We start from the raw sequence: 19,066 nt of genomic DNA on the forward strand, positions 1-19,066 counted from the left end.
CGAGGGGCCGGAAGCCCGAGCCCGGCCGGGTGTCAGGGGCCGCCGCGGGCGAAGCGCCTGGGCCCTGGGACTCGCTCCGCTGCACTTCAGCCCTTGTCTCCCACGTCCCTGGTCCTCGCCATGTCCTGGCCCGGGGCAAACCCCCGAATTAACTGCGAGCGCCTCGAGTGACACTTTTAACCAGTGTGTGTGTGACTCCGGCGGAACCAAATAGGGTTCCTCGGGTTTTCAGTTGGAAAAGGCCCAGCACTTTACTTACGTTTTCTTTCCTTTTCTGGTTGGGCCGAGTGACTGGGAAAGACGCAGAGCCAGGTAATAAGCTGAGAACCATCTTGCAGTCACAGGCTGTTCCCCAGCTGCAGCTGTGCTGACCGGCCGGTCCGCTGCCTCGCGCGGGCTGTTGGGCTTGACTGACGCATTAGACCACCTCCTCTGCATTAAAACCCGGCTCCGCGGTGCCGGCGCTGTTTTGTGTGCGCCTCTGTTTTGTCCCCACCTGTCAAATAAAGATGAAGTCTTTATCCGGAAAGCATACCTCAGCGACTGGAAGTTCTAACTGGTTGTATAAGTACTGGTTTCATGCTGTTTATGTCCATTTCTAAGTAAAAGCAATTTCTACCAGAAGTTGATGTGCATAGGCTCTATTACCTTTAATTTCCATACTTAAAAGTAATTTTTAAAAATGCAAGCATAATCTTTGTTTCTGCTATTCTAGTACAAAATGGTTCTTTGCATCAGAAGGATACAGTTCATGACAATGACTTTGAGCCCTACCTTTCTGGACAGTCAAATCAGGTGAGTTTATCTTTTTTAGCATGTATTTCTACATTAGTTTTGACTGCGTTATGTGATGTGCCTGTACTGCTGTATTGTCGGCTGTATTATTTTAAACGACAAAGAAGCAGACTGTGGCGTGTGCAGGTAATAGGAAGACTGCTGATGAGGACGAGCTGGGGTTGAAAGTGCAATGACCTGGATTTCTCTAAGGACGTGCAGTCCCGCCGGGGCTGGCATGAGCTGACTTCTAGTTGGCCTCGGCCTTGGTCAGCAACCTGCTGCCTAGGACCAGTTGGAGGCGTGAGAAGTTCTCTGATGTTCTCAGGTGATGGGCATTGTGGTCCAGGAGAGCCGCTAGGAGCCCCGCTCTGGGGTCCAACTCCTTCCTTGGGTTAGAATCTCAGCCCCACCACTGACTGCTGCTCCCTCAAATGGCTTGCCTCCTGCGCCTGTTTCCTTTTCTATAAGCGACAGTGGTGAGTGCCTCACAGAAGTGACGGGGGTGACATGAGCTGGAGCAGGAAGCTCGGAGACAGGGCCGATACAGGGCCCAGTGAGTTGTAGCCACCTGGTGTGCTTAGGGTTTTCAGGTTTCTTGGCCTTGGCACTGTGGACATTTAGGACTGAAATTTGTGTTGTGTGTTTAGCAGCCTTCCTGGCATTCATCCATGAGATGCCATTAGTAACTGCCTCAACCACCACCACCAGTGTGACAGCCAAGTGTCTCCTGGGGGTAAATGGCCCTGGTTAAAGTCACTGGGATAGTTGGAGTTAAGGTTTAATATATAAATATAACATCTCCCACTTTTAAAACACGCTGTGCTCGTTTGCTTTAGAATAAAAGCATGCTTTGCCTCTTCCCTGTGGTGAACTAGAGCCAGCCTGCCCTTCTCTAAAGTGTCTCAGGACTTCTCCTCCCCCTCCCCCCTCCTCCTACTGCGCTACAGGTGGGCAGCTGGGCCCGAGAATCTGCCCTGCCTCTGGGGGGACCAGGAGCCTTGGTGGTCGGTTCCTCCAGTGGTGACAGCAAGAAGTTAATGGGCTTATTTTTCTGATTGTCTTATTTTTTCTTAGGTGATTTAAATACTATGCAAATATTGTGTGGTAATTTTAACCAAAAGGAGGGGTGCATCACTACACTTGAAATTTATTCTAGGAAGCGGAGCTTTCGTGTTACTTCAGGATTTGTTAAAATGGACTAGGTTTCTGGTGTCAGTGGAGTGGTCAGCTCTGTGTCGCTCTGGGGAAGCCGTGTGGAAAGACCCTCGTAGCTGAAGCTCCGTGTGAACAGCCTGAAAACGGCCCCTTTGTCCTGATTGTTAAGAGATGCACTTTTCAGCCTTTGCTTAACAGTAAATCCAGGCTCTGGTTTACACAGAAACACCAGCTGTTTGGATGGTAGGGAGCGGGGAGAAGGGAGAGGAGGGCCCTTGGTCTTGCAGGCGGAGAAACCAAAGAGCAGAGGCAGTCGAGCTTGGCAGTGCAGAGCCAGGCCCCTCCTCTGTCCCTGTGTCTGTGGTCACTGTCTTCCAGAGAATCTGCCCTGCCTCTGGCCATGTGGACCCTGCTGGCAGACAGACTCCTGTCACCCTGTTAGGAAAGTGCTCTTTGCGTCTTGGCTCCCAGTTCTCACTGAGCAAGTGCTGGGTGTCCAGCTGCCAGGTGCTAGTGAGGGAGAGACAGATTGGAGTGGCTGAGCAGTGAGCTCAGTCCGCTGGTGGCACCCGAGAGCTGAGGTGGTGTGGACGTGTGGCTAGCTGCGCAGGCGCAGTTCTAGGAGGACTTACCCTTGTGCACATGCACACCTCGCCCTGTGGTGCTTTTCTTTTAACCCAATGTTTGCTGTCGCCGTCAGAGGCTACTTTTATCTTGTGCGGCCTTGACACTGGGTGACGTGGAGGACATTGCAAGGCCTGCCTGTGGTCGGGAGCCTTGGCAGCGGGATCATTGCCCTGGGTGGGCCCTGTAGCAGAGGCTGGCCATCCTGAGCACAGCTGGCAGGATCCAGAGGAATTAACCCTCATTGTCACGGTGCTCCAACCTCCTCCTCCAGGCAGGAAGCAAATGCAGAAATCCTGTGGCTGCCAAGCTGCCATCTCCATGTGAGCTTGCGGGCTGAAGTCACAGCTCTGAGCTCACGGAAGGGGCAGAGCTGGTTTCCTGCGAGTCCAGTCACTTTGTCACTCTTTTCATAATTGCCCTTGATGCTTTTCTTTTTACATAATTTATTCAAGTTTCTTTTGTTTCCTTTTAAAGTAAATGCTTCTCGGCATAGTGTTCTGTTCCCCGGGCTTCTGACGGGTCCTTGTTTTCTCTCTAGTTTCTTCTATTGGTCACTGATGGCTGAGTCACGTTATTGTTTGTGAAACGTGTAAAGCATTTGAGTAACTTCAGAATCCCTTCCTTCTCAGAAAAAAGGATATAGGAAGCAGATATTTCAACTTTAAAATAAACTTACCTGGTCATTCAGAATGAGAGGTGTTTTTTTTTTAATGTGGTTAAATTTTTGTAAATATGAAAAACTTTAAAAAAATATTTTTATTGATTTCAGAGAGGAAGGGAGAGGGAGAGAGAGATAGAAACACTAATGATGAGAGAATCATTGATCAACTGCCTCCTGCACACCCCTCACTGGGGTTCGAACTGGCAACCCAGGCAGGGCATGAGTCCTGTCCGAGAATCGAACCGTGACCTCCTGGTTCATAGGTATATGCTAAACCACTGAACCACACAGGCCGGGCTGAAAAACTTTAAATTCCAGAATAGATTTAAACCTTTTGTTGTGTTTAACTGTTTGTTTTCCCAAAGAAAACGATCCGGGGATAGTCACTGACTATTTGAATTTGTTTCTTTGGCGTGCCCATTTGTTTACAGTTTTGACTTATTCACCAGATGTCCTGCTGAGTTCAGCGCCTGGGGCTCCTTCTCTATGTCAGAAGGCTGGTTTTGCCTTGACCACTGTCAGTGGGTGTGGCCTGAGTGGCAGTCCCTCCTGGGAAAGTGCCAGGTGTGGTGGTTTTACCTTCTAGAACAGTGATGGCGAACCTGTGACACCTCTGACACGCGAACTCATTTTTTTGGTTGATTTTTCTTTGTTAAATGGCGTTTAAATATATAAAATAAATATCAAAAATATAAGTCTTTGTTTTACTATGGTTGCAAATATCAAAAAATTTCTATATGTGACACAGCACCAGAGTTAAGTTAGGGTTTTTCAAAATGCTGACACGCCGAGCTCAAAAGGTTCGCCATCACTGGGCGAGAAGAAGACGCCTGCTCACAGGTGTCATGCACTAAGAATTTGTTCTCCTTTGGTTTATGCACCATGTCCCTGGTGAATGAACTCCAGGTCACCACCTCAGGTGTACAGTTGACCAAGGGACGGCTTGTTGGCTGTACAGAGGCTAAGCTGAGGCAGGTTTGGGCTGGAGCACATCTTGTCACATCCCGTGTGGGGAGCTCATGCCCAGGGCACAGGGAGGACGTCAGCTATGAGCCCTCCATGTCTGCGTTTTCACTGGTGGGTTGCAGTCCACTAGTGTCAGTTCTCTAAGTTTAGGAACTACCTCCCTCACAGGGCAAGGCTGGAAGCTGTGGTGTGGATGGCAGCCTAACCTGCAGCCCATTCAAATTTCACATGGGGTTGACATCTCCAGGTTTCTTTCTGCTGAGGATGACTTATTCCAAATAGCTTGTTCAGTGAACCTGCTCTGTCCTGTTGGTGTGGCCGGTGCTTTGCAGTCTCATTCCCACCGTCGGCGTTCTCTGTGTCTCCTCCAGCCCTGAGAATAGTTTAACTCATTATCCCCTGTTGTTTCCACAGGGTAACAGTTACCCCTCCATGGCCGACCCCTACCTGTCCAGCTATTACCCGCCGTCCATTGGATTCCCTTACTCCCTTAATGAGGCACCGTGGTCAACTGGAGGGGACCCTCCCATCCCGTACCTCACCACCTACGGACAGCTCAGCAATGGCGATCATCACTTCATGCATGACGCCGTGTTTGGACAGCCTGGGGGCCTGGGGAACAACATCTATCAGCACAGGTTTAATTTTTTCCCTGAAAACCCTGCTTTCTCAGCCTGGGGGACAAGTGGGTCTCAGGGACAGCAGGCCCAGAGTTCTGCTTATGGGAGCAGCTACACCTACCCACCGAGCTCCCTGGGTGGCACGATTGTGGACGGGCAGACGGGCTTTCACAACGACACTCTCAACAAGGCCCCCGGGATGAACAGCCTGGAGCAGGGCATGGTGGGCCTGAAGATCGGTGATGTCACCACCTCTGCAGTCAAGACAGTGGGCTCAGTCGTCAGCAGTGTGGCAATGACTGGTGTGCTTTCTGGCAATGGTGGGACAAATGTAAACATGCCGGTTTCGAAGCCAACTTCATGGGCTGCCATCGCCAGCAAGCCAGCAAAGCCGCAGCCGAAAATGAAAGCCAAGGGCGGACCTGTCATCGGGGCCGCACTGCCCCCTCCGCCTATAAAGCATAACATGGACATTGGCACCTGGGATAACAAGGGGCCCGTGCCCAAGGCCCTGGCCCCACAGCAGGTGCCTGCTCCCCAATCTGCCCCCCAGCCTCAACCAGTTGTGCAGCCTCTGTCAGTTCAGCCCCCCCCTTTGGCCCAACCACAGTATCAGAGTTCTCAGCCATTGCCCCAAACCCGCTGGATTGCCCCCCGCAACAGGAATGCAGTGTTTGGGCAGAGCTCGGGGACTGGGGGTAACAGTCACTCCCCCGGAAGCACCCAGTCTGGTTCTGCCCTGAGCGCAGAATCCCATCCAGTCCTTGAGAAACTGAAGGCTGCCCACAGCTACAACCCTAAGGAGTTTGACTGGAACCTGCGGAGTGGCCGCGTGTTCATAATAAAGAGCTACTCGGAGGATGACGTGCACCGCTCCATCAAGTACTCCATCTGGTGCAGCACCGAGCATGGTAACAAGCGCCTGGATGGCGCCTTCCGCTCCGTCGGCAGCAAGGGACCTGTCTACCTGCTCTTCAGCGTCAACGGTAGCGGCCACTTCTGTGGGGTGGCGGAGATGAAGTCGCCCGTGGACTACGGCACAAGTGCTGGGGTCTGGTCTCAGGACAAGTGGAAGGGCAAGTTTGACGTGAAGTGGATTTTTGTCAAGGACGTGCCCAACAACCAGCTCCGCCACATCCGACTGGAGAACAATGACAACAAGCCGGTCACAAACTCCCGCGACACCCAGGAGGTGCCCTTAGAAAAAGCAAAGCAAGTGCTGAAAATCATCGCCTCCTACAAGCACACCACTTCCATCTTTGATGACTTTTCTCACTATGAGAAGCGACAGGAGGAAGAGGAGGTGGTGCGCAAGGTGAGTTGGGGTCCGGGGCCCTTACCTCACCGGCGTAAAGCCTGGTGATGTTAGAGTGGACAACGGCCAGATATAACTTGATCCTTTTCCAGTTTTTAAGAAACAGTGATTGGGACCACAGTGCACAGTTCTGCTGGGAAGACTTGAGGGTGACTCACTTTTCCTCTGAGTCATGGTCTTTCTAGTCTTTGTTGAGTCAGGGACGCTCTGTTCTTGGGCATTGGGGCCAAAGCGAGGCTGCTGGGCTGCAAGGCCCTACTCACTGAGGGAAGGACACTGATCTGCAGATTGTTTATTTTTTTCTCAAAAACCCAGTATCTTGCAGTTTTGGAAAGTTGACCCAGCTCTCTGTGGATGAGAGAATGGCGGGGGAGGGCACTGGGTTCAGACATGTCAGAACAGCCCAAGCCAGCAGGCCTGGAGATGGGTCTCTGAGGGTCCAGCTTCCCATTATGCGGTGACACCTGCAGCCCGCTGCAGTGGAGCCTGCTCGGGAGAGAACACACAGGTGCCCATAGGCTGGCCCCAAAGTGGGAGCACGAGGGCAACAGAACATTCTGAGGCAACTTAGTCCTGAGAGTCTTTCCTTTGTCTTTGTTTTTAAAATGTCCTTTCTTTCATGAAATGTCAGGTGGTAATCGATTGCATTTTCAGTCTTTTTTGGTTGTCCGTGTTAAAGCATCACCCACCTGTGAGCTTCAAATGTCCCAAAGCATTTAGCAGAAAGGCGGCAAACTGGGCCTATCGTTGGTGGTGGTGAAAGTTTATACTTAAAGGTGTCAGCTCGGTGAGCACACTTGGAAAATAAGTTGGTCTCTCATTGTCCCTTGTGCAGAAAATAGAAAGGCTTGTCATTTATTTCCAGTTACTGAAATGCCGTATTTTAGCTCTTTTAAGTATAGCATAAAATACCTAAATAAGTAAAATTGCTGAATTTACAGCGACAGAACAGAGCTCATTGGTTATGCAATTTGAGGGCCTTAGGCGGCTTGCAGCTGGTTCTTGCTGTGTGTGCAGTTCGTCTTAAATACTGTGATTTCCCTAAACATCATGAGTTTCTAAAGGGGGTGATGAGCAGAGGAATAGATTTCTGCCCCTCACCTGTATGGTGTTTAGAACGTTCTAGTGCCTTAAAACTTGCAATGTAGCAGCTAAACCCTCAGATGTCTGTCAGTGAGTTGGGTGTTGGGAAGTGGAAGCTTGCAGTCAGACCTGGGCACTCAGCTTTAAGCCCTTCCCCAGCCAGCCCACCAGGCCTTTGAAATTCCACTGGGACACAAATGTGGCTTCTGTGGCTTCCCTGGGCATCCCCGGAATGCTCCGCAGATGCCTCCCAGACCTGGCGCTCACCAGCTCACGTGCGTCAGCACCACTTTTAACTTACACGATGGGAGGGACAGGCGGGGGGCTGACTGGTTAACATTCGTGCTCACTGTGCCTTAGACTGGGTGGTTCTTGCCTGCTCCCCAGCGCCTCCCGCAGGGCACTCTGGGTTCCCTGGTCGTCAGGAGTCGGACGCTGGGCTCTGAAGAACAGACGGACTGAGAGGTGTTTGGGTTCTTCAGACCCAGGCTTGTGCTTAGGCTGCCTGGCTCTCAGGACACCTAGGAACCAGGTGCTTTTGCCAGTAAGTTGCAGGTGATGTTTGGCAGGACTGCTGTGCCGTCCCATCTAAGCTAAAATTTGGAGACTCACTGATTCCTTAAGGAGCAGTAACTCACGAGCTGCATCTAACCTGGTCCTGTAGGTGAGGGTCAGTCTCTGGGAGAGCCTGCCCTTGCGTTTTGCTGCTACAGATCTCCTGTGAGGACAGCTTCTAGGGCCCGGCTCCTCCCATCACAGCCCGCCAGCCACAGAAGCCCAAGGGCTTTCAGAGCACCAGGCCAGCGGGCGTGGTTTATGATGGTGGTCTTTGTGAAGAGAGCCAGGGACGCCCAGGCTCCGAGTCGGCAGGGAGGAGGTGCTGGTGCTAGAGCGGTGCATCTTTCAGGGCCAGTTGCTCGTTGGAAAGTAGCGCAGGGCCTCTGACAAGCTCCCTTCCCTGGGTGATGAGGTGGATGTGGGGAGAGAATTGGGATGTGTTGTTAACCTGAAGACACATTCAGTTCATTTTTAGCAAAAGGGGTTCATCTTGTTTCGTAACCCTTTCAGTGTCTAGTCACCCCGTATGTTGGGGACTCTGTCACAACCAGCTCCACGTATCAAGTGTCCTTCAGGAGTTTCGTCCTCACTACTGGACGGGGCAGGATAAAGTGGGCAAGCAGGGCGGCACCGGGGTGCGGGGGCAGGTGCTCCTCTTGGGCACATCCCCAGGTCTCGAGCTAAGCATAGTCACAGCCTTGTGAGGACCCCTGTTACCGGGACCCAGCGAGCGGGGAGGCTCCCCTGGGAGTCCCAGCTTGTCACACCCCCTGGGACACACCAACCAGAGGGGCTTTGCCTGGAACAGGTGGATGCCAGGCGAAGTGGTTGGCAGGCCTGGTCTGCAGAGCTGGAACCCTGAACCCTGGAGCTGCTGGTGGAGGGGAGTATCCAGTGCTGGTCTGGTGTGGCCGGTCCCAGTGGAGCTCGGGTCCAGATCTGTGGCTGCAGCCCCCAAGGCAGCCTGGGACTCAGTTTTGAGGGAGTTGGTACACATGTTCACCCCAGGTGTTAAACTTGCTTCCTCTTTTCTTTTTCACAGGAACGGCAGAATCGGAACAAATAGTAAGGATGAGCCGGTTTCTGTTATGATCTAATGTTTGATTGAAAAGCCAAGTTTCAGAACGTGTGCTTGGTGCTGTGCCTGGGTCAGCCCAGCCGTCTTCCTGTGCAGGCCTCGTGCTGCCTCTCTGCGTTCTCTGTCGTATGTTTTTGCCCAGGTGGCTCTTCACTCATGTGTATTTTTTCTCTGTATTATAGTATTGTAGAACTCACTAATAAAGAAAGTTTTCGTCAGCTTATCAATCAGATTGACCTAATGCGAAATATAAATATCTTTAAAAAAAAACACCTAATGCACCCCCAAAGAATTTTTTTTTTTTGGCAGAAATTATGTGCTTGTTCTTATATTCAGTCATCTAACATCTTTCTTTGAGATTATTTCTCACCCCTGTTGCCTCGTCTTGAATGTATCGAACCATGAATTTTGTCATGTAGCATATGTGTTAAATACTCTCTTCAAAGTGCAAGTGAGCAATCACCTGGTTGGGCTGGTTTGCCATTTTATGATCAGTTACCTGTCTAAGAGGCTACTCTGCCATCTGTTTTTTACTAGAGAAAGATAAATTTTAGTTTTCCAGATTTGGTTACGGCTGTGTTTCCTTGGGCCGCCCACCCTCTCCAACCCTGCACCGGAATAGCACTGTCCAGCGGGGTGACAGCAGGGCCCGGTGAGCGGAGGTTAGGGTCCAGGGTTCAGGCCCCCTCAATGTGTGCAACTCATTGTAACCCTTTATCTTCTCTTGAGAATCCTGATGCCATCTTACGTTTTTCTACCAGTAATGCTGAGCTTGTATTGCTCTGCTCTGGTGGCAGACAGTGTCATGGATGGTGCTGCCCACTAAATCTCACCGCGTGGCTACTTTTCTTTTTCCTGTCAATTGGTTTTTAAAAAGAAAACAAAAAAACTTTAGACACTGAGTGTTCGGTCATGTTTTGTGGAGTGAGGGCTGTTGCCCTCACTGTCACCTGGAGTTGAAGCATGGAAATGGTGCTCTTGCCCGCCACGCTCGCTCGCACACGCATCTACACGTGCCCCCTAGAGGACTTGCCGTGTAGAGAGCACATCTAAAAACTATTTACTCTGAATGGCCCTCTGAGTTCAAGTGTAGGTAGGCTGTATTATTTAGACTTGTGTTTAGAATGTGTCCCTTTCTCTGAACTGTTACCACTTGGATGGAGTCATGGACAACATGGGACACTGTTACCTTGAGAAAAGTACAAGCCTTAATAAACAATCTGTTACCACGCCTGGTGTCCTCTCATTCTTCACCCTGCTTGACGGGCTTTTAAAGGGTGTCCCAAAGTTCATGCAAGAAGTAATTTTGATAGCACAGGTTTATAATTAAAAATTGTAAATTTTTTATTGATTCATAAAGTATACAGTATAGGGTTATGTATGGAATAGCATATCGGGTAAATGGCCTCTACAGCTTTGCTGGCACGTACGCACTCTTTTGTTGAAATTTTCCATGACTGTTTTGCATAAATATGGCTGAATTTCGATGAGGCTCATTTTCATCTTGTTGGCTTGGGCCACATGCCATGCAGCCCGAGAAACAATTCAATTACTGCATGAGTCATTTCCTGGTTGTGTAATTTCCCGTTTTGGTGATCAGCATTGGCCGCCCAGATCATGCGTATTTGCCAGCAAAGCCGTAGAGGCCATTTACCCGATATGCTATTCCATACATAACCCTATACTGTATACTTTATGAATCAATAAAAAAATTACAATTTTTAATTATAAACCTGTGTTTTCTATCAAAATTACTTGCGTGAATTTTGGGACAACCTTTAGCTGCAAAGCCAGTTAAAGGGTCGCCCACTGCCCTAAAGCCCACAGGTCTGTCGGGGAGCTGATGACCCCCTAAGTCCTTCCTCACCCTTGTTCGTCTGTTGGATGTAGAGGAACTTGAAAGACCCAATTCTAACTCAGAGTGAACAGTTCCCTGCATTGTGCCGTAAGCCTGTGAGAAAAGCAGAAGCACAGGGATTGTGCTGTGAGCTGGGCCCACTGCCCCTCCAGCACTTAGCTGCTGACAGGTCTCTCCCCCTCATTCCCTCCTGTCCAACCGCAGAAGGGGTGCCCTCTAGAGAACTTGGTGTACAGTCGAGTTCACCAGGTTTCCCCTTGTTACAGCCTTGACAAGCATGACAAAGCCAGAGCATCAGTGTCATCCCAGAGAACCCCTCCCCTGCACCCAGGCAGGGACAGTCCTGGGTGGAAGGGGATGCGGAACGCCCAGGACACACCACTCGGAGGGTGTCCCCCGCCTGAGAACTGAGCTGCCAGGAGATGGGCAGCTTTGCCTTTCCTCAGAGGTGCTTCTCTGGCTTTATTTTGGAAAAAGTTTCAGACCTGGAGTGTCAGCCCCTCGCCTGCCGTTTCTCGGTTTGGTCAGTGAACATGGCGTGGCAGTGAACATCGTGTTTCCTTCCTTGTGAAGTGTTGTGCTGGGGGTGCTGCAGTTGCAGTGATGTGGCCCTCTGTGTTAGGGCTTCTGGGGTGGGCATGGGAGGAGGCTGTGGCTGGTGACCAGGGAGCACAGGCCTTGACAACACCTCGGTCTGACAGGATCAGTTATTGACTGGCTGTGTGTTGAGTCCTTTAAAGTCACCCGCTCTGAAGGCTTCCTCCAAACCCTTGGAGCTGCCTCGCAGCATTCCTGGCACTCCGGGGTGCCTGGCCTGGTGTGGAGGCCTCGAGGGATGTCATAATGTGCATGCGCACCAGATGCTGCCGGTAGCACATCCCTCCAAAGCAAACCGGGTCGGCCTTTCCCGTGTCCCACCCCAAGCACGCCCTGCGCGGACTCCCAGTTCCACCACGAGTGCTCTCGGTCCCTCTGGCTCAGGATTTCCTCGCAGGGTCTGACGATAGGCGCACAGGCAGCATCCTTGCAGGCCATCTGGTGTGTCACTGTCGCTGGCCCGGCTCACGGGCCCCTGTGTCTGTGGCAGGGAGCCATGGGAAGGAACTGGCTCAGCGCCTGGCTTTTCAGCCAGGATCCTGTCCCTCAGGTTTCTTGCCATCCAGGATTGAGGAGGTTTTACTCTGATAGGATGGAGGCAGGTCACTCGCCTCTGTCCTGGCTCTCATCTGGTCCTCATTGTGCCTGTCAGTAGCCAGGAGCCAGCAGCAGTTTTGTTTTACAGCAGCAAGTGCCCTGACTTACTCCTGCACTCCCAGCACCGCGCCTCCTCTGCACGAGCCCTCCTATGCTCCCTGTCCCCTCCCTGCATCTTCCTACGTTCCCTCCCGCCCCTATGCCCTCCATGCATGAGCCCCATACCCCACAAAATCCCTTCTTTGCAGCCTGCAGTTGCTTTTGCGATTTGTGAGTTGAATTATTTTTTAAAAAGCAACATGTTAGAAAAGGCATTTGCACAGCTATCCTGTACCATAGTTTTACTGTAATCATTCTGTGGCTGAGAGTCACATGGTGAAATTTTTGTGCTAAAAGAACACCCAGTAGACTGTTTCTTCTCAGAGTTCATCTTTATTTACTGGGAAGGACCCAAGAAGAGGGTCTGGATGAAGGGAGACTGCCTTCTAAACAGGAAGCAGAATGGCTTGCCCCTAGGGCAGGGGTGGGCAATCTTTTTGTGAGTGCGTGCAAAAACCAGCAAAATCTCTGACTCAAAATTCTTCTGTGTGCCAACCCTAATTTTTTGAGAACATGTTACTCCTACTTGGTATCTCTTAAGGTATACATATGTGAAGAACCTTGAAGAAATAATAAAATTTATTTGAGCGACAAAAACACAGCATATGATGATGAAAAAATACATTTATTTTTTAATGTATACATGTACACTGAACTAAGGCAGGGAGAGTTAAGGCATAGGCATAGAAATTGCTCTTCACCTCTCTCGTCAATCCATGTCTATGGTCTTTAAGATAACTTGTTATGTAAAATTATTTATCTAAGATGCACCTACACTGAATTTATCTGAAAAATAAAGTCGATATTAAGAAAAAAATTGTAAATGGAGGATTATAAGAGAGGGTTTCATGTGCCAGCAAAAGTTACTGGCGTTCCATGTTTCGCACGCATGCCAGGGGTTTCCCACCCCTGCCCTGGGTTTCTGCACAGCTCTGGTGTGAAGTGGTTCGGAGATGTGAGTGAGGTGCCAAGACTGTCTCCCTGACATTTTGGAGGATTGTCGGGAAACTGGAGACTGCCCAAGTGTCGGCTGGGTCTGGGGCTTCTTAGATACTGATGGCTGGGGGCCTTCATGGCTTGGGGAGAGCTCTCCTCATGTGGGGTTGGGGACCTGATATCACACCCCAGCTATCTGTTACTGAGCACCCCACACTTCACTAAACTCTCATCTCTGCCTTTCCTGGGCCTTCAGCATGTGGTCACCTTCTTAGGAGCACATGGGTCTTCTGAATGACCACAGTTCCAGTGGGTCTGCATCTTCCATTCCGCTTCAAGTAACTGAAAATAGGTCCCCATCCTGTGAGAGTGATGGTGTTGATGGTGATGGTAATGGTGGTGATGATGATGGTGATGGTAATGATGGTGATGGTGGTGATGGTAATGATGGTGATGGTGGTGATGGTAATGATGGTGATGATGGTGATGGTAATGATGGTGATGATGGTGATGGTAATGATGGTGGTGATGGTGATGGTAATGATGGTGTTGATGGTGATGATGGTGATGTTGATAATGGTCGTGATGGTGATGGTAATGATGGTGATGGTGATGGTAATGGTGGTGGTGATGGTAATGACGGTGTTGATGGTGATGGTGATGGTGATGATAATGATGGTGGTGATGGTGATGGTAATGATAGTGATGATGATGGTAATGATTATGATGATGGTGGTGGTGGTGATTATGATGATGATGGTAGAGATGGTGGTGATAACTGCTCACATGTACTGAATGAACATGTCTTAACTCACTCTGCAGCCCGAGATGAGGAAACCAAGGCGCAGGGAGCTGCGGCCCAATGGCTTGAGGGAGGAGGGTACCTTCTGCCTGCTGTTGTCAAGAGGCACCTGCTCTGTCCCAGACTCAGTTGCAGCCGGGTCCCTGGGCAGAATGCAGGAACCTGTTACCTCTCAGCCCATCAGGCTCTCATCCCCAGCAGGCTTGCCCTGACCTCAGGGGCACTTGTGGCCTGGTCCCTGTGAGAGACTCAGAAATATTTGTTGAATGAATGAAGAGTATTTAAGTGTGCAGGGGCCTCTTGTGTGGGCCTGGGTGTCCCTCCTTCCCTCGGAGTCAGGGCAGTGGGCAGTCTCCCAGGAGGAGGGGGTCTGCCTCTGCTGTCACTCTCACAAGAGATGACCTTGGGGGCTGGCCTCTGCTGTCCCTGCAGTGCTCAGGTCCCCACTGGTCCTGTCCAGGTTCACAATCCTGCAGCGGCTTGGAGGCACCCTTGTCTGGTGAGCACTGGCACCTGCAGGAGGCAGGTGCAGAGTCATGTCCTCACAGATGAGCCTGAAGGGAGGGTCTGTGGGCTGGCTGTACTCAGACTCCACCTGGGCTTGGTGTGTGTGCTTTGTGGAGCAGCCCATCCTGACCCCACACAGACAATACCTGCTGCAGACTGTTGACCATTTGCACATTTTGACCATGGCAGCGCACAGCCGGGGCAGGGAGTGTTCTGGCCTGGTCTTGTTGCTCATCCATTCCTGTGGGTGCAGAGAGCTCACAGAGCCTACTTCCCGGGCTTGGTCCCAGGTTGGGGCTCTCAGGAGGTTCCAGAGCCGTCACACAAGAGGACAGCTAGGTGGGTTGCAGGCTGGATCCCCAGTGGTGGGTGTGCAGGAGGCAGCCGGTCAATGATTCTCTCTCAACACAGATGTTTCTCTCTCCCTCTCCCTTCTTCACTGAAATAAATACACACACACACACACACACACACACACACAGACAGCCAGGTGCTCGCCCAAGCCTGGAGGCCTGGCATAAACCCGCGTGGAGGTGCAAGCCTGCTGAGGTCACTGGACTCTGGGGCCGGAGTGGTGTCCCCACCGCGTGTGATCCTGGGGTCAGGTCCTGCCAGGAGGCTGTGTTCCCTGGGGCAGGGAGTCGTGGGAGGAGCTGCCGGGACCACAGGCATCTTAGGGCAGCCTGACCAACCTGCAGCCTGTGGCTGGGGACCTAGCCCATGCGCAGAGCCCTGCTCTCTGTTAGAGGGGCTGTGCCTTTCCATCTTGCTCAGTTTCCTACTCAGCCCCGGGGAGTGGCTCAGTGGCCATTGGCTTCTCTCAGGACCCACCCCCATCAGTGTCTGCAGCAATGGCTTGTAGAGGGGCCTCTTCTGAATCATTTCTGGTGTGATTCCTGCCCCTGCCTTCCTGCTGTGAGCTCTCTGGGTGGTGGGGGTGCGGGGATCAGCCTGGCCAGCTGGGGTGGGAGTAGACCTGGAAAGAGTAGGTGTGTGCCCATCTCTGTAGCCATTCTTGTCTTGGCTGCTGCTGACTCCCCACAAGGGAGCCTTGGTGGTCTGTACATGTCACCTCTGTGGGGACAAGGACAGCTGTAGGAATGTAGGTGAGGTGTCCATGCAAATGTGTCCTTTCTGGGCTCTTCCTGACACGTGCCCCAGGGCGGTCAGCCCTGGCCTCCTCTCGCTTGGGCAGCCTCTCTTGCCCACCCCTGGGAGCTGCACGGGTTTTTTCTTTCCTCTGTGCAGAGAAACAAGTTCCACAGGGAGTGGGATGCTGAGAAGGGAGGTGGGCCAGTATCCAGGTGGGGTGCGGACATGCAGCTCCTGGCCCAAGGGCAGGGAGGGGGTGCGGGGTTTGGCTCCTCCTCCCCAGATTCCACAGCCAATTCTATGCCCCGCTGCAGGGGTGAGGAGGTGCACAAGTGTGCACCTCTCCCTTCCTTCGTCACCTCCAGGTGAAATACTGGCCGTCCTTTCTCCCTCTGACGAGCTGGGGAACAGCACCTCACCATTTTTATTTCTTCAGTTTGAGTTACCTCCAAACATTATTACCCCACTAGCTGCTGGGAGCCCAGAGGTGCAGGTTGGGCTGCAAGGGTCTGATTTCTCAGGGCCACCCACCACCATTGTCCAGGCTTATATCCCGAGCCAGAGGTTGCTGGGGCAGCAGACAGCCTGGAGAGCCCAGCTCCCAGCCTGGGGCCTGGACTTGAGGGGCCTTGTCTGGAAGGTGAGCCAGGAGGGTGGGGTGTGTGGCTGCCTGGTGCTGGCTGACCCCTACCTGGCCCTGTAGCATTTCCCTCTCTGCTGCTGTGTCCAGGGGACACCTGGAGGAGTTGTGGAGGAGGCTACGGGCAGCTGGCTCCAGCCTTGACTGTTTATTAGATTTTATTCAGAGCAGAGAGGCCCTGGGCAGGGTCAAGGTGGGGGGCATAGTCATCTACTTGTGTCTCCCTCCCTGGCCCCACACTGGAGGTGGCCCCCTTCTGGACAGCCCTGGGCTGGGCCTCAGGTCAGTGAGCAGCTGGGGTTCAGGGATGTTCGGCATACTCGTTCAAGCTTGCTGCCCTCAGCATGCCTCCCACACCTCTGCAGGGTGTGTTGGTGGACCAGGCCCCGGTCAGGAGCTCTGGGGCGGTGAGCCCTGAGCAGGGCACCCAGCCATGCCTCTGAGGGGGTCAGTGGTCTGAGCATGGGTGTGTGTGGAGCATGTGACTGCAGGAGGGAGGGAGGCTGAGCATGGACACGCAGGGCTGCCTTGGGTACTGAGCGCAGGGCCTGGGCTCAGCCATGAGGTCTGGGCATGTAGCCCTGCCCGCACTGCGGCAGTTGTCCAGCGAGGCCTGCTCAGGGGAGCCCAGGAACCCTGGGGCAGGGTGCAGTGACTTTAGGCCTTCCTTGGGGGAGTGTTCTAGGAGGAGGGTGTTCCCAAACTTGTTCCAGGGGGAACCCTAATCAGAGACCAACCAGCCCAGGACAGTGCCCGGGGCCCTCAGTTCCAGGTGTCCTCCTCCTGCCTGGCTAACCACTCAGAAGGCTCATCTGGTCAGGAGCCAAGCCCCATGAAGGGAGGTGGGCAAGCATGAAGCCCAGAGAGCCAGGGGAGCAGGGGCCAGCTTCCCTCAGAGGGAGGGTCCATAATGGGGTTCAGGGAGGTTCTGAGCTGCCCCAAGAGAAAGCTCAGACTGGACAAAAGCCTGGCTCCTTCCACAACAGCAGGGACATCAGACCCAGGGCTTCCCCCAGTCTCCCTCCACACACCGGACCGGAGGTGCCTCTGTGGGTGCTGTTCACACCCCTCACAGAGGAAGGACTGGGGAGAGGCCACCATGCCCAAGGCCAGTGCTGTGGGGCCAGCTCTGCCTCTCCATGGTCAGGCCCAGGCTTGCTGGGGCGTCCTTGCCACTTCCCTGTGCTCCACGGGGGCAGGAGATGGAGGGACAGGGGCCTGGCTCAGGGTGGGCACAGGAACATGGGGGCCCTGGCTTCTGCTCATGTCTGCAGCTGTCTCAGGGAGGGGCTGGAGGTCTGGGCTGAGGAGTGGGGGAGGCTTTAGGAGGGGAAGGGGCCAGGCCTGACACCTAAGTGGTCCTCTCTGTGCTGGTTTTCTGTTCCAGGCCTGGAGTTCAGGGGCTGGGGAATTTGGAGGGAACCAAGGCCCTGCTCAAGGCCCTACTTGGCCAGAGGGGCTCATCCCAGCTGCCATTAAGAGGAAAAACTGCGCAACGGCAAAGCAGGGTTGAGGACTTGCTGGAGGGGGAGGGTGGGCACCTTCCTGTGCCTTTGCCACCGATCTTCGCCAGAGTGGCCTGTCTGCACCGAGGTAGCCCAGTGATGACCCCAGGAGCAGTCAGGGAACTGGCTGGGGGCAGGAAGGCCGGAGCCAGCGGGCAGAGCGCGTGCTGCGTTACCAGCAGGTGGCGCTGGCTCCCCAGGACAAAAAAAATGCCTGCAGCAAACCCGAGTGGGTGTCACTGCGGCTGCTGAGGGCGGAGGAGGGGTTTGACACCTTCTCCCTCGGCTGCGGAGCCTCACGTGCCTGAGTCCCGCATAGTCCAGAGCCAGGTCTGGGGCGCGATGCGGTCAGGCGCATGCACCTGCCCTTGTTTGCACCCTGGACACGTGTAGGCTTGTCCTCCCTCCTCGCCACTTGAACCTCGTCCTCCAGGCTCAGGGCAGTTGCGGGGTCTCAGTGAGGGCCACCCCCACCCCGCGGCCCAGCCCACTGAGGGAGGACAGACTTTGCAGTGACCTCAGACCCTACTCCCTCCCTCGTTGTCATAGCAACAGTCCTGCGGTTTGGGCAAGTGGCCCTCGGGGCACAATTGGCCTCGCGCCCGTGGTGCTCCTGTCCTGTGAGGCCGCCCCACCGCCAGCACCGCGGTCAGCTCCCGGACCCACCAGCAAGGTGTGCTTTGTAAGATGAATAACATATTATTATAGAATGTAAAGGGATGAGATTTATATCATAGTTATGGTTAGTTGATATTTGCTGTGTTTTTTAAAAAAAATCAGTTACTACAGCAAACTGGGCAAATAAAGAAACTTTCTCAGAGGTACCCATATTATTATGGAGCAATTTAAAATTAAAACAGACCACCCTATAATTTAAAAGGGATAAAGGGAGAGCAATTAAAAAGAATAGTGGGATGGAGGAAGAAGCAATTGCTCCTTAACCCCACAAATGCATGATAGTACATGAACATGGTATGTGTGAGTGTGCTATAATCCATCCATCCATCCATCCGTCCATGCATCCAACCATCCATTCACTTACTTGATCACTCAATCAGTAAACATTTACTGATTTCCTGTTGTATTCCAGGCTGGGGGCTGGGAAATATAGCTAGGTAAAGAAAAGATATATGACATTTTAAATAAAAAACATTCTTCTTATAGGAAACTGACCAATATAAATAAGTTTGCCTGTTTTATAGGTAGATGAGTTGATGAAAGTACATTTACTACGGCTTGTACCTCTCAAAGCGATTCCTACCTTTGTGAACCCTAAAATGTGTTCAACCTGCTCGAATCCAGGAATCCAGTTATTTGATTAATGATAGTGGGACTCTTCAGAGCTTCTAAAGAAATTGCCATATATTCCTCTCCACCGACCCACAAGCGCGCAGCCAATGCGGTAAGGAAAGAATTTCGATGCTCACAGATGAAAACCGGTGTCTTTTCACAACCCAGCGAGCTCGCTCTCCCCGTGCACGGGGCGGCAAGAAGGCGCTCGAGCTGTAGGTGGTGAGAAAGACGGGGAGACCCGGAGGAACCGCTCCCGGGCTCGCCCCAGCCCGGCCCGAACAGTTACCCGTCGCGGGCGGG

At 52.6% G+C, this 19,066-nt stretch overlaps 1 protein-coding gene across 2 annotated transcripts in view; it reads left to right on the plus strand.

Moving 5' to 3' along the window:
• Positions 1–10,061, plus strand: part of YTHDF1 (YTH N(6)-methyladenosine RNA binding protein 1) — a 19,511-nt gene extending 9,450 nt beyond the window's left edge. The window contains exons 2-4 of one of the 2 annotated variants that reach the window (XM_006769531.2): positions 716–795; positions 4,601–6,131; positions 8,806–10,061. In XM_006769531.2, the coding sequence (XP_006769594.1) occupies positions 4,619–6,131; positions 8,806–8,828 (1,536 nt within the window). In that variant the 5' untranslated portion in view covers positions 716–795; positions 4,601–4,618 and the 3' untranslated portion in view covers positions 8,829–10,061. Of the gene's footprint in view, positions 1–715; positions 796–4,600; positions 6,132–8,804 lie in introns of both variants that reach the window. The other variant, XM_006769532.2, reaches the window with a different exon arrangement.
• The last annotated feature ends 9,005 nt before the right edge of the window (positions 10,062–19,066 follow it).

This window comes from Myotis davidii, unplaced genomic scaffold (assembly GCF_000327345.1).
Source record: "Myotis davidii unplaced genomic scaffold, ASM32734v1 scaffold244, whole genome shotgun sequence".
In the NCBI taxonomy this organism is placed as follows: Eukaryota; Metazoa; Chordata; class Mammalia; order Chiroptera; family Vespertilionidae; genus Myotis; species Myotis davidii.